This window comes from Meriones unguiculatus, chromosome 12 (assembly GCF_030254825.1).
Source record: "Meriones unguiculatus strain TT.TT164.6M chromosome 12, Bangor_MerUng_6.1, whole genome shotgun sequence".
NCBI lineage: Eukaryota > Metazoa > Chordata > Mammalia > Rodentia > Muridae > Meriones > Meriones unguiculatus.
Window position 1 is genome coordinate 73,524,698 of NC_083360.1, and position 16,180 is coordinate 73,540,877.

Sequence of the window (16,180 nt, forward strand, 5' to 3'; positions counted from 1 at the left end):
TATTGGTCTGAATGGCTGAAAGCTCATTTAAAAATAAAAATTTTCATCACACAGCTTAACAGCTGACAAACATTTTGCTCCTATTAGGGCTTGCCTTACATATTATTCCTATTCAAGCCTGCCTTTCATATTTTTTGTTTTTGTTTTTGTTTGCTTGTTTTTTGAAACAGGGTTTCTTTGTGTTACCTAAGCTGTCCTAGACTTGCTTGGTAGACCAGGTTGGCCTTGAACAGAGACCACCTGCCTCTGCCTCCTTGAGTGCTGGCATTATAGATATACATCACCACACCTGGCACCCAGCACCTTTCAAACTCGTAAAGCTCTTAGTTAACTGTTTTTCTTTGCAGTGCTGGGGATCAAATCCAAGATCTTGCATATGCGAGGCTAGTGCTCTACTGCTGAGCCACACTCCTAGCACAACCAAGCAATCCTTAATGCTGTGTAATATTCATTAACTCATGAATTCAAAGGCTAAATTATAGCAGTAAGAGCCAACCAGATAATTTTTATGGTAAGAGTTGAGCCTAATCAAGACAAAAATCTCATGAGCATATTTTATATATGCATGCATGTCTCTAATTTCACATAAAGAAAATAAATATGTAAGATTCCAAGTAAAATACGAGAAATGACACCTTACTGACGCTGATAATTTTAGGTACTGCATGGTCTACATCCTAGTGAATATATTTCAAAGAACCATCAAATAGACTAAAGACTAAATTAAGCATCCTTTTTACCTTAACAAAAAAATGTAGATAACAGAAAAGTTTGTATAGTTTGCTCTACCTTATAAAAAAAATAAGAAATCGTATTAAACACTCTGCCCAAGAACAAACAATTCAGTAGGCACTAGTCTTTACAAAATCAGACAATTTTTTTGCTTTTTATTGTTATTATTGTTTATAGATTTATTTGTTTATAATCTACTCACTTTATATTTCAATTGTAGTCCCCCTCCCTGGTCTCCTCCTGGTCCCACCCTCCCACCTTCTTTCCTCCTATCACCCTTCCCTAGTCCACAGAAAGGAGGAGCCCTACTCCCCTACTATCTAATCCTACCCTAACAAGTCTCATCAGGACTGCCTGCATCCTTTTCCTCTGTAGCCTGGCAAGGCTGCCCTACCAGAGGAAAGCTATCAAACTTTGGGCAGAGTGCAGGGAGTCTTATAGAAGAGCAGAGGGATAAAAGGACCGGGAGGGGACAGACGCTCCATTAGGAAAAGAAGAGAGCCAACAAATCTGGCCCCAAGGAGTCCTGCAGAGACTGATGCACCAACCAAGGACCATGCATGGAAAGGACCTATATACCTTGCTCAGAAGTAGACAATATGCACCTCAGTCTCCATGTGGGTGGCCTAGTAAGGGGAGCAAGGGCTGCTTCTGACATGGACTATGAAAACCAGACAATTTAAAAGAAACTTCAAGATCAAGGCCAAACAGGGAAGCACTGCTTGAATATGCTGTACAATAGCACCACCAGGTGGTGGTTTATGCAATATTCATTCAAGCACCTTGCATTATAGGAACTTGAGACAATCCAATGTATCTTCAGATACTTCTGAAGTCAGCAATAAACTCCAAAGTTTTGTCTAATGATAATTTTGTCTACTCTACTTTCATCCTTATGAGCAATACAAAAAAAATTAACCACTTTTCTATTTAACAACTTTCCAAATATTTTAAAATAACATTAAACCTCTCCACTCTTCTCATTAACCTAGATATCCAAACAACTTTCTCAAGTGTAGTTTTAATTTTGTTAACATTACAACTTTAAAGAACTAATGCAAGCATAAATTTTAGCTTAATTCTTGAAGTTACAGTAATTTATAAGCTACATGTATCCCTAAGACATAATAAATAATTTAAATATAGACCTGTATTTTAATATTGATGAATGTCCTCATAAATAAGTCTGCAGAAAAATAGCTCACTACACTAGCAAAGATGAGCTTCAAAGTTTAAAATTGTTTTCTTCACATTACCTTCATCAAACCAAAATTTCCATTTTTCAATCTATAGTACAAATGACCCATTTTTTTTTTTTAACACACCAAGACTATTTTAAAAGCAGCTTTAAGTCTTTTCAACAGTACAATCATTGATATTCTAGGAAACCTTAAGATTCCAAGCTCCCAATAAGCTTCTTTAGGTTAATACTCACATGTACATATACTCACAGATGAAAAAAAAAAAGCTATAAAGTGATATTGCTCATATGCCTACCCTCTGGCTGAAAGTGAGTAAGAAATTATTTCTAACAGATGAGTTTTAATTTTGTTACAATTTTTAATCAATCAAACAGTAGTAGACCTGCATTTAAATAGTAGTTTCATGGTAAAAATAGATCTCCAGTTACTAGCATCAGGATAGTAAAGGTTATTTTATGAATTCAACATTCATCCTTAGCACTGCTAGTTCTAGACATGCTATTACCTATCAGCGCATGACAAGGAAACACCAACTTAACTAACTGATAATGGACGTTGAGTCCTACCTGCATAGCTACTCAAATCATACTTGAGCCTTTTAGAAACTGAAAAAAGAAATGAAAAGGTAATGTAAATAATGTGTCTGTTGCATATAGAAATAATAGGTCATAATAAGATTTATCCTGAAAAAACAAACAGAAAACTCAGTGCTACTTCATATTTTGTTCAACTGAACTTTAAAACTAACTAAGCTCGATTGATTAATCTTAAATAGCCAAGACATTAAAAGGACAATACCTTTCCAAGGAATGTTATATTGTATTTTTACTAAGTTTATTGTGAGCAGAATGGCTGACTATGTAGAAACGTTACAGAAACAGTATTACATTTCAGGATTTTGCTAACTACAAATAGAAAGCCATCTTTTCCTTTAGAAAATAAAAGGGAGAGGGCTATCTTTGAGCCTGCTGGGATTTCTATTTCTTAATCAGCCATGGCTTATGGGGTAACCCCATGAAGTTACTAGCAATCTGGTTCGGAGTCGCTATACTAGACTTTACCTGAAAGATGTCCTGCATAAATAAAACCTTCACATAATTCATTCTCATCCTACTAGGCAGCAAAGCATTTTATATTTTACTTACCAACATTTTCTAAAAAACAACTTTCTTTTCTTTTTAAGGGGGGGTGGAACTGGATTGTGATCCAATGGGAGACTACTTGCCTAGCATACATGAATTCTTTCTTGGGTTCCATCCTTATCCATGGGGGGGGGGGGACCAAAAACAAAACAAAACCAGCAGCAACCACAAAACCCTCTGAAAATGTAACCATTTTGTACTAGTTGCAATCTGAGCACAAACTATTTTGCACAGCAGTCCTTTTATGCTCCGACCTGGCCTTTCTTATGTCTGCCTAGTGCCATGCTTATATGGGAAACTCAGTAGAGTCTACAGACTGCTAAATATAAAATGCATACATTTTCTGGCAACTTGGGTCTTTTCTCTTCCTCTTGGCCTTCCCACAGCTGGTTTCAAAAGATTATAGTTACTATAGGAAAATCCTAGAAAAACAGGTTGTTGATATTCGAATGGCATTCTTAAGAACTCTAGATATTTGAACATGGAGTCAAAAACATCTTCCCTTAGAAAATTGGGCTTGGTGTAAATTGTGCAGTGAGTCTCTGGCTTCTTTTCTACTAGAACCAGACTCAAGCAGCCTCATTCTAGCCTTTTCCATTCTTCACACAATATTATTTTCCCTAGATCATGTAATAGCATGCTCACATACTCTGCTCAGTCGTTACCAAAACTTTAGGAACAAAGGAAACTGATAAAAATCAGGCTGAGCACACTGGTGATACAGCTATTCACAGCCCTGTTGAGGCAGAGGCAAAAAGATCATGAGTTCAAGGCCAGCCTAACTACAAAGCAGGACACAATAGCACTGTGGTCTAATTATATGTGAAATATGAAAAGGGTTAGATGACCATAATCATACTAACTGAAAACAATGTGTTTATAACTTGTATTTCTATGACAAAAAAAAATGCTGATGAACCAAATCTCAGTTTCTCTCTGTGAGGATGCTCAGTAGTCAAATACATGATTTTCTCTTGCTACTTAAGAGCCTAGTAAAAGAAAATTCTCATTGGAGAATTTCCAAGAACATCAGAAACATTAAGTACCGATGTATTTTTAAAATCTAGATTGTGTGTATATATAAAATTAAATATATGTAACAAATTACAAAATTATACATTTCCCACTTTGTTAATCAATTATCAATACCAAAGTGAAGCTTCAGGACTTCTGCCTAAAAAATAAATACAAACCTTCTTCTAAAAGGTTCCTATAGCTCAAGTTTTAAAAAAGAAGTTTAGGGGAGGAGAGAGATTTATGGGGGGATACAAAGTGAATAAAGCGTAATTAATAAAAGTTAAAAAAAAGCTTAAGTCCTCATTTTATGAACAGAAAAAACATGAGATGATATTTGAACAATAAAAACATATTATTTACTTTTAATTTTTCCTAGTAAAGATGAGAAGAATTTTTTAAAGCATTTAAATAATTAGTCATTGGTCTATAAGGCTTAAATAAATTAAAATTACCACTTTATATCTACTCGCTGGTTATGTCAAAACAGATTTAAAGAAAGGAATTTCTTCTCTAAATAGATAAAAATATGTTGGCACAGGGAATAGGGGTAGTTTTCCTACAAGGTTGTCAACTTTGTTCCACATATAATCCAAAGATACCCAGCTAACTTACCTCTATCTTGCAACGGAGAATACATAATAGAAATCAATGAAATAAAACCTTCCTGGTGGTACCCGTAACCAGCCCCACAGCACTCAGGGCACCCCGAAGCTAAGAAGACATGATCATGGACACATACAGTACTCCATTTCCCTCTCTGTAAAACAGGGTGAATTTTCAGACTGATGTTTGCTATTGCTGAAAGCTATATAAAATTAAGTATTTGTTCCATACCTTGTTTTGATTCCAAACCTTCTGGTTGTTTGTTCTCTCTGAGGGATGAAGTAGAATCTATACAGGTATCTTGCCTAAGCAATAAAAATAAAAAACTTTTAAAACAGTATTCAATCAGTTAATGTCCAAGTTCTTAGAATTATGTTAGGTACCAGGAGGACATGATGAATTCCAAGCCCCAGGGTATAATTTAGTACCAGGGAGACTCAGAACCATAAATACATGTGTCAGAAGAAGCAATTACAAACTAGTACTTAATTTGTGCAATGTACTTCTTTGTAAAGTCAAGGGGAAAACCTAGGGGAACATGGAGGCAAATTTTTCTCCCAAAACTCTATAGAGTAGTTGATAAAAGATATCACAACTCACAGCAGTATCCAGTAATTTTTCAGTTTTCACAGTTAAAGGTAATGGGCATTTTAGCATTCAAATTACTTTCCATTCACCTAATTTCATACCTCGAATGCTTGAGTGTCTACTGTATATAAAAATACATTTGACACGTGATCAAAGTGAGCGGCTTAATGTGAGAGTGTGAAGTGCACTACACAACCTGACGCAGGGCTGCGCACAATGCTGGGCCATCTCAGGCCTCCGCCGCAACGCCTTCGCGACGGTCAAGACACTGCCTGTGCGCGCTCGGGTGAGACAAGCAATGATCTTCTCAAATCAGATACCTACTACCCTCCGAGAATATTACTCCTATCCTGAAAGCAGTATTACAGGAATAATTCCGGAAATGACCCTAATCACAAAATTATTTCATCCATTTAACAGTAACAAGTCTTTCAAATAACCTAGGAATGAAACAGAATTGCAAATAGTTGCCAAGTTTACTCTTTAAAATCAATGTATTTGACAAGTACACGTTTATTTTATATTTTTTAAAAAGTGACTAATACAAACCCAAACTCAAACAGAGACTATAAAATCATGTCTTCGAAGCCACACATGGCAGTGCACAGAGGTAATTCTACCATAAGGGACAATGAGGCAGAAACAGCAATATCTACAAAAATTTATTGGGCTTTGCTATTAATCATAACTTCTCTGAGATACACATTTGCCTTGACTCTACTTTTAATGTTTCTCTGCTATCTAATGTCACTTGCTCAGATTTCATTCTTTTAATACAATGACTGGCAGGTACCAAGAAGGGTTAAAAAAAAAAGTTCTCCCTGGTAATGCAAAGACAACATATAGAACTTTACAAATAATAAAGCTGAAGTGCTCTACCTCAAGCATTCCAGAAAACTCAGACATTATCTACTCTGAACACTGATAAACCTTTCAATGAAAACATTTACTTTTATACAACCTTAAATGGTACATAATTTTTTAGCTACATACACACACCTAAAAACCACAAGAAGTATGCAAAATATGTATCAAAATATAAGTGTTCCATTAAAATCTGTAATTTTTGTGCTCTTTAGTATCAGTTAAGTTTAATTAGTTTTAACGTACCCAAAATTATCAACAATAAAATATGGTATCACCAGTAAAAACATACAAGACAACAAAAGAAAATCTGTGCAATCTAGCTGAGAATGTGTCGTCTATATTAAAACAAATCAACATACAAAACCATCACGAAAATGCTTTTTTGTAAGGGAAGTTCCGTATCAGTATTATGAAAGACAAAAGGCTATGGAAGTATTTCAGGTCAAAGGAATCTAAACAGCCACAACAATCAAATATTACAACTGACCTAACTAGAGGGGGAGATGAAGGCTGAATAACGGAGAACCAAATTGAACCAAAAGAGAAACTGAAATACTGACAGTACACTGAATAAAGGGCTTTTGTGAAAGTTAAAATTTCCTGGAACTGATACTCATGGTTATAGGAAGTCCATGTCTGTTCTTCGGAAAACACAACATGGCATTTAGGGATAATGTTCACATCATAGTATGAGTGAAGCCTCAAGTGCTCACTCACACGCAAAAATTACACACATAGGGACTGAGAGATGGTGCATCAGGTAAAGGTCCTTGCCACCCAAGCCTGACAACTTGAGTTCAATCCCTGCAACCCACCTAAACAGAGGAGGGAAAGACTTGTTCTCTGCATTCCAAACGTGTGTAGAAATACACAGTAATATTAAAGTTTTTAAAAACATATTTGTATATAGATAAGGATAAAATGTTAGTAAGAAGTAAATCTACATATACACTATAAGGACTTTTCCTTTACTAGTCTGATTTCTCTAATGTATTAAGTCTAAAATGACTTCAAGAAGAATGTTTAAGTAAACATGCAGTAAAAACTGATCAAAGCCCCTTAAATACCCTTCAAATAAGACTCTATAAAGATTATCTACTGTTATAAACAATTTATTTGCATGCCCAATGAGAATATACATAAAACTCTAAGTAGGTTTGATCAGGCTGTTAAAAAAAAAAATCACAGAACAGAAATTTCATAAGTAGGTACAGTACGCCACCCTGTGGCAGAAAAATGGAAAGACAGATTTTTTTCCAGAGGTAGCTATTTTTTTATTAAATTTTTATTTATTTATTTATTTATTTATTTTTAGTATTAGAGTTTATTTACTTTGTATCCCAGCTGTAGATCCCTCCCTCATTCCCTCCCAATCCCTCCCAACCTCTCCCTCCACCCCTCATCTCCTCCCTGCCCTTTTCCAAGTCCACTGATAGGAGAGGTCCTCCTCCCCTTCCATCTGACCCTAGCTTATCAGGTCTCTTCAGGACTGGCTGTAATGTCCTCTTCTGTGGCCTAGCAAGACTGCTCCTCCCTGGGGGGGGGGGGGGTGTCAAAGAGACAGCCATTGAGTTCATGTCAGAAATAGTCCCTGTTCCCCTTACTAAGGTACCCACTTGGATACTGAGCTGCCATGGACTACATCCAAGCAGGGGTTCTAGGTTATATCCATACATCGTCCTTGGTTGGAAATACAGTCTCAGAAAAGACCCCTGTGCCCAGATATATTTGATCCTTGTGGAGCTCCTGTCCTCTCCACGTCATACTAACTCCCCCTTCTTTCATATGAGTCCCTGCACTCTGCCGAAGGTTTGATTATGAGTCTCAGCATCTGCTTTGATACACTGCTAGGTAGAGTCTTTCAGAGGTAATGATTTAAATTTAAAAATTAGTATTAAGCAGAGCATGGTGATGCACACCTGTAATACCAGTACTCAAAGAGGCAGGGACAGCAAGATTTCCAAAAGTTTGAGACCAGCCTAAACTACAAGAGGAGACACTGTCTAAACACAAGCAAACAAAATAAAAACAAAAATTAAGACCAGAAAAATTTTCTAAGATTAGGTTTCAGAACTAAAACTGAAATCTGTCCCATAAGTTTAGTTCTCTATACAACTTAAAAATTTCCATTAAACAGTGGAGAAAGCAAAATATTTCCCAAAACATATTACAGCCTAAAAATGCTACAACATCCAACTCTTTCTCGTTTCCTGGTGGAGTCTGAGTCTACTTTAAGTTGCCAAAACTAGGAAAAGAATTCAAAACTGTAATTTATATTTAAAGGCTATTTAAATGTTTGTATTACATCCTTTAAAACTAAGAATCAGAGTAAACACTTGGGAGAGCAAAGAGAACATGCGAGAGAACAACACATGACAAAGCCAGTTTGAACTAAAAATTCTACAGTGATCTTTGTGATTCTGTTTAAAACAAGTTAAGAATAAGCTTCATTTTAGTTTTACTTTCCTAACTCCCTTCTCCACCTGTATCCTCTTTCTCTACCACAGCTGGCCTTGTTTGAAGCTTCTACTTGAAGCTCTAACTGTATTCTCAAACTGACATATGCCCATCTTTCATGTGACATCACTCTCCTTTCTTACAACTCAAGGGTTTTTAGAAATGACATTAACATACTGGGGAAATTTATGGAATTTAGTCAAGAACAGAATGAACAGAACCAGGTACTCCTGGAGCCTAGAAAAGGGTATCAGTTCCAGGAGCTGTAGTTAGAGAAGTTGGGGACAGCTGACATGGGTGCTGGAAACCCAACTTAGTCCCCTGCAAGAGCAGCAAGTAAGTGTTCTTGATGGCTGAGCCAGCTCTCCAGTCCTTAAAATATATTTCTAAAGGGAGGGAAGAGTAAGCAATTTCTTGTCCAAATGAAAGTGTTTTCTTTTTTTTAATAAAAAAAAAAAAAAAAAAAGGTCTCTCAACAAAAAGATAAACAGGACTAAGACAGTCCTATTTTTTCTCAAAGGGCAAAGGTCAACCAGGAAAAATCAGGTAAATTGGTAAAACAAAGTACTTAGTGCTGGATTCTCCCCACACTCCTCAGTATAAAAGAACAATGAAAATTTAATGGAAAAAAGTCTTTGAATCAAATTTGAAGTAAATCAGACAGCTTACAGATTATTTAAATCCACATTTCACACCATATACAAATAGTATTTCTGAATGGATACAAAACCAAATGTCTAAATCTGTAAACCTTTAGAAGGCACCCCCCCCCCCAAAAAAAAAAGGTTTATACTAGGACAAGCAAAAAATGTCACCAAGATCTGGAGCTGGTAAAATGAATCCTGAGTTAAATGCCTGGATCCTGTAGAAGAGAATAAACTTTCCAGGTTTGTCCTCTACCTTCCACATGCACCTACCTACACACACACACACACACACACATACACACACACACACACAAACACGAGAGAGAGAGAGAGAGAGAGAGAGAGAGAGAGAGATGATGATATGATTTTGGAGCATGGCCTACAAATAAAAATAATTACGTTGGATTTCATCAAAATTTAATACTTCTACTTTTCCAAAGTAAGACAATGAAAAGCCAAACCACAGAGTGGAGGAAATATCTGCAAGTCATATTATATGTATCCAAGCAAGGCAATTAACATGTGTCAGCAATTCCACGTGTTTGGAAAGCCAGTATAACAGAACTGTTTAAGCCCTGGAACTGAGCCAAGCCTGGACAACATGGTGAATCTTGTCCAAAACAAAAAACAAAACAAAACAAAACAAAACCTTGAGTCTAGAATAAGTAAGAACTCCACTGTGGTTTGAATGTGAGATTTCTCCTAAAGGCTCATGTATGATCCTCTGTTGGTGACAGTCTTTAGGAAGGTTGTGGAATCTTTAAAAGAAAGAAAGCCTTACAGAGGAAATATGTCATGGGGGGGGGGGGAATTTGAGACTGTATAGGCTAGCCACATTTCCTACTATCTTCGCTTCTAAGCTGCCGATGCAATTTGAGAAGCCAGCCTCCTGCTCTAGTTGCCATGTGTTCCCTGCCATGATGAACTGGAACTCTCGGCCAAAACAAACACTTTCTCCCTCAAGTTGCTTTTGTTATGGTAACAAAAGAGCAACTAAGATAAACTAGAAAATCATAATAGGAAACAATGAAATATTAAAATGCCTTCAATTGAGAAAGATATGTAGATGGCAAATAGACAAAGCAACTAGAATCCAGGATCTTTTGTTATTAGGGAAATGCATATTAAAACCACAATGTGATACACCGCACATTCTAGATAGGCCAAAACCAAAATGCCCAACAAACAACACTCTCAGTGTTGGCATGCAAGGATGCAGAAATGACACAGCAATCCTGTTCCTAGGTGCATTTTAATTAAAACAAAAAAACAAAACAAAACAAAACAAAACAAAAAACCCAACATTGGTTTGTTCACACAAAAGCTACTTCGTTTAAAATCATTAAAAATGAGAAACCACCTTATGCCATTAGTTTTTATTATTGCCATAATAAACCATAAGAAATCTGACAGCAAAAAAATAAATAAAAATAAAAATAAAAAAGAAATTTGACAGCTTAAAAAAACATAAATTTGCTGAGTGTGGTGGCACACATCTTTGATCTCAGCACCTGAGAAGCAGAAGCAGGCAGATCTCTGTGAGTTCAAGGACAGCCAGGGCATTATATTCATATTCTGAAAGTCAAAAGTATATTATGAATCTTGCGGGACTACAAGTCCAAAGAATCTGAGGACTAGGTTTGAATCCACAGTCTGGTCTTTTCAGTTCTAGACAAAACTATGTTCCTTGAGGTTGTAGGTTCAAAATCCCTGTTTCCCAGTTTTAAAACTGAAGGTGGTTACAGCGTTGACCTTTGATGTCATGTTTTTCTTACTCCTCTTTCTTTCTTCCACTGTTCAGAAGGGTTCAGATGATGATATAGCAGGTACGTACTGATAATCCAGGATAAGAACCCTATCTTAAGGTCCTCAATCTAAAGTCTAGTTTGTTGTATAAAGCAATATATTCTCAGGGTCTGGAGACTGAAGTGTAAAAACCATTGAGGTGTCATCTTAGAGTACCTCAACTGGGAGATTAAAAACAGATACACTCATAGGATGGAGAACTAAGTGTTCAGCAATGAGAAGAAACTACTGAAATTCAAACCATTTTTGAGTCCCAAATATATTATGCTAATAAAGCCTCAAAAGGCTGAAGAAATGGCTCAGTGACTGGGAGTGCTTACTGCTCTATTAGGGAACCAGAGTTCAGATTCCAGCACCCTCATCGGTGATGCACAAATCCTTGAAAGAGGCTGTCAACTGTACCTTCAAACACTACACAAAGCAAAACTACCTTTTTTTTTTTTAACAAAGCTTTACCAAGTAACAAATATTTCAAGTTTTATCTCTACGTACAGCAGCTGCTTATTACGTTAGGTAACAACTGGGGGCGGAGGTGTGTGACTATGAATATGGAAACAGGGCCATATTATAACCCTAAAACCCCATGCCCGGTGACAAACATGAAACAGAACCACCAGGAACCATTACTTTAAGTGTGAGAGTCTATCTGAATGTTATAAATCATGATGTTGTCAGCAATTCTATAATACACTCCCTAAAGGTTTTCTGAAAACATTATTCTGTTGTTTCAGGGTCAACTATGTTAGGTAGAATACTCTAATTGTTATATCCTAAATATATAATGACCACTTCTCTCTAACTAGACCCCCAACTCTTAAAGGTTCCCCCTCCCCTCCCAAGCAATGCCACTAGCTAGAGATCAAGTGTTCATACATGGTCTTATGGGGGACATTTTACATTCAGAATATAATATTCTACCTTCAGCAGGTTTATAGCCATCTCATCATGTAAAATTTGGTTGCCAGACTGGACATTAGAGGCATATACAACCACACACAACCACAACATCATGTTTTTTTCTATAAGTTAAAAAAAAAAGACACATAAGCAATGAACTCTTTTATGAAACAGTAAAGAATAACTAAAAATTAAGTCATTTCACAGCTTTCTATAAGTTTCATAACAAAAGGAATTGGGAAATTTCCCAATATTCATCAATGTAAAGTGGAATTTTAGAAGTTATTGTTATAGGTTCATAGTAAAACTTCTGCAAAGAAAGGCAGTAATATTTTTCAGTGTTTACCATATGGCAATCCTAAGGGCTTTCAATCCTTTTCCCATTTGGTCATCATAATGTTCTAAGGTAAAATTTTATTCTTCAGATGAAGAAATGGAGGCGAAAAAGTTAATCTACCAAATGTTAAATTGGTAGTACACTGTGGGAGTCTCTTTAAAATGGGTTACCTTAAATCTGTGAGCTGTTATTGCTATGCACTCTTACAGCTTACAAAGATAGTCCTCTAAGTAGGAATACACCAAAAGTTAACGTGCCACCTCCAACAGTTCCACAACAGAGTAGAGAACCAGCTGTCATTCACAAGTTTGTTGTGTTTTCTTTTTTCCAAATAATTTATTTAATTTTATTTTTTATATGCATTGGTGAGAAGGTATCAGATCCCCTGGAACTGGAGTTGCAGACAGGTAAGAGCTGCCATGTGGATTCTGGGAATTGAACCAGGGTCCTCTGGAAAAGCAGCCAGTGTTCTTAACCACTGAGCCTCTCTCCAGCCCATTGTGTTTTCTCTTAAGCACACTTTTGCTACACTGCCCACACTAGCTTACAACTGAATTCCTGCCTCAGCCTCCCAACGTGCATCATCATACCGAGCCTTACTCAACTTGACTATGAAGCAATAAAGTTCTCCTTTCTTAATAGAAAAACCAGTTTATGATCTCAAGTTAAAATAGATTTATTGTTTAAAAGTGGAAATTTTCAGTAAAGGCACTGCATGAAAAAAATCAAAATGGCAAAATACTTAAAAAAGGTTGTATTAAAAAGTTGGAAAAGAAATGTATTTCTAACTACCTGCCTGCTGTGTTGTGGTATCTTTATACTCCATGTATGCTTAAAGTCATCCCTGTGCACTGCTCTTCTCACTGTTCCTCTTACTAAGGTACCCACTTGGATACTGAGCTACCATGGGCACATACACACAAACTGAATATATAGTTTCTTTGACTTTTCCAGCATTTAGAGCTATATTTCTTTTTATTTATATATTTTATTTATATATTTATTACAATTTATTTACTTTGTATCCTCTCTGCAGCCCCCTCCCTCTTCTCCTCCCAGTCCCACTCACCCTCCCTCTTCTCCCCCTATGCCCTTTCCCTAGTCCCCTGATAAGGAGGACCTCCTTTCCATCTATCTGACCCTAGCTTATCAGGTCTCATCAAGGCTGTCTTCATCATCTTCCTCTGTGGCCTGGCAAGACTGTTCCCCCCAGTAGGAGGTAATCAAAGAGCCAGCCACTGAGTTCATGTCAGAGACAGCCCCTGTTCCCCTTACTAGGAAACCCACCTGGAGACTAAGCTGCCTATGGGCTTCCTTTGAACAGGGGGCCTAGGTCCTCTCCATGCATGGTCCTTAGTTGGAGTATTGGTCTATATAGGGCCCCTGGGCCCAGGTATTTTGGCTCTGTTGTTCTTGTGGAGTTCCTGTCCCCTCCAGGTCTTTCTATCTCCCTCTTCTTCTAGAGCTGCATTTCTTTATCTTCAAGCTCGTGGTTTCCTCCTGCATCTCCTCAACCAACAGCATAATCTCTCTCCCGCTTTGTTTCCCTATGCTTCTATCATGTAGTATTCTGTCAAATGTTCTTCTTTCAGCCATATAATTACAAAGATGACTGCATTTAAGGCCGAGGCAGATAATACTCGAAAATTGTTGAATATCAACTTGACAATTAAATCACATTTGCATTATTCTTTTTTTTGCTGGACAGACTAATAGACTGCAATATTAGAATTTGGGTTACTTTATTAGCGTACCACAAATGGAGAAAATTACATTTTGGGGGGTTTGTTTTTGTTTGGGGGTTTTTGTTGTTTTTTTTTTTTTAAATTGAGACAGGGTTTCTTTGTGTAGCCCGGGCTGTCCTGGATCTCATTCTGTAGAACAGAGTCACTTCAAACTCAAGACATCAGCATGCCTCTGCCTCGAAAGGGCTGGTACTAAAGGTGTGCACCATCACTGCCTAGCTAAGTATTTTCTTTATGTATTACTAGTATTGATGAGTCTGTCACCAATAGAAAAGAAACCATAGAAAACCTCACATAATATACTTGAGGCAGATACCTAACATAGTTTATAACTAACCTATACTTCAAAATATGAAAGTCATGAGAATGGCGGCTAAATCTTAACATGCTAACAAGTGCATATATTACTCTATCACAAAATCTATAACTAAAGTTTCAATGATTCATGTGCTTTGTGGTTCTCTTTCAATCTATAAATTAAGAATAAAAAGCAGGCTGGGTGTAGTGGTGAATGCCTTTGATCCCAGTGCTTGAGAGGCAGAGGCCAGCCTGGTCTGCATATTGAGTGCCAGGACAGACAAAGCTGCAAAGTAAGATCTGTCTAGAAACAGAAAGATAGATAGAATGAGAGAGAAAGATAGAGATAGCTAGATAGATAGATAGACAGACAGACAGACAGTAGATAAATAGAGGCAGCATTGTTTTGAGAAAGGATCTGTAGGCTTCACTAGACTTCCCAAAAAGGAGCATTCACACATAAAAGTTCTTATAATAGTCTTTAAAAAATACAGGAGCAGGTGAATGGAGCAAGATGAGGAGATAAAATACATATTTTTTTTATTACTCCTAGATACTTTACATTATATGTATAAAAACATATACAAACACCCTTTGGGTTTTTGGGGGATAAGGTGTCTACCTTCTGATTTCCATAATCTATATAAATGTAGTTTACATGGAAAAGGTGACATTGTAAATGTGCTTAAAGATACTAATAGGGGTCGCTTAAAGATACTAATAGGGGTCTTTTCTCAGACTGATAGTCCACCAAGGACCATGTAAGGATATGAATGACCTAGAACCTCTGCTCGGATGAAGCCCATGGTAGCACAGTAACCAATTGGTTTTCCTTAGTAAGGGGAACAGGGACTATTTCTGACATGAACTCAATAGCAGGCTCTTTGACCTCCCTACCCCTCAAGAGAGGAGCAGTCCCACTAGGCCACAGAGAAGGACATTGCAGCCAGGCCTGAAGATACCTGATAAAACAGGGTCAGATGAAAGAGGAGCAGGTCTTCCCCAATCAGTGGACTTAGAAAGAGGCAGGGAGGAGTTGAGGGAGGAAGGGTGAGAATGGGAGGGAATGAGGGAGTGGGATACAGCTGGGATACAGAGTTAATAAAATGTAACTAATAATAAAATTAATTAATTAATTAGAAAAAGATATTAGACATACTTTCGTGTATATTACCCTGATGTGCTCAATCACAGCAGTTACATAAGAGAGACCCAAGAAGAGTCAAAGACAGAAAAGAAGGTAAAATTACATGTTTGAAAGATAAAGTAGGGTTTACAAGTCAAAGGAGATAGGCAGCACCTGGCCATAAAGTCAAGGAAATGTCTATCCTGCTGACACCACAACATTATCCCAGGAAAACTGATCCCTCCAGAACCGTAAGATAAAAGAACATGCCAGGTGCAGCAGCAGTCAAGCCTGCACGCTAACATGCTAAGACCAGCTTAGACTACACAATGAGACCTTGTCTCACAAAACAACAACAACAACAAAACGCATGACAGATAAAAAATGTGTTATTTAAAACCACCCCATCTGTATTTCTTTATACTGTCAATAGAAAGGTAATACATATAGTAACTAAAAAAAACTGTAGTAATTCCACCTTATTAAGAACATTCACAGTTCATGCCACACAAGGAACGAGCCAGACAAAAATATAGAGCACACAGATAAAGTCAGGTGAGATATTACAGAGGCTATGTATTAATTACCTTTCCTTACTATATTAAAATATTCATTAGAAAAGAAAAATAGCAGGCATTTCTAAAAGATCTTATAAATAGGGAAATGGGTATCATAAAACTATATATTGTTGTTTTAAAAAATAATGAGGGTTTTTGT

The 16,180-nt window shown here is 36.9% G+C and overlaps 1 protein-coding gene across 4 annotated transcripts in view; it reads right to left on the reverse strand.

Moving 5' to 3' along the window:
* The window catches only part of Caap1 (caspase activity and apoptosis inhibitor 1), a 95,221-nt gene that overhangs the window by 50,195 nt on the left and 28,846 nt on the right, over positions 1–16,180 (reverse strand). For 2 of the 4 annotated variants that reach the window (XR_009585155.1, XM_021657827.2), the window contains exon 5: positions 4,928–5,001. The exons of 1 other annotated variant lie outside the window; for it this stretch is intronic. Coding sequence is in view for 2 of the 3 variants with exons in the window: in XM_021657827.2 (XP_021513502.1) it covers positions 4,928–5,001 (74 nt within the window). In the remaining variant the exon portion in view is untranslated. Of the gene's footprint in view, positions 1–2,500; positions 2,540–4,927; positions 5,002–16,180 lie in introns of all 4 variants that reach the window. One more of the 4 variants, XM_021657826.2, reaches the window with a different exon arrangement.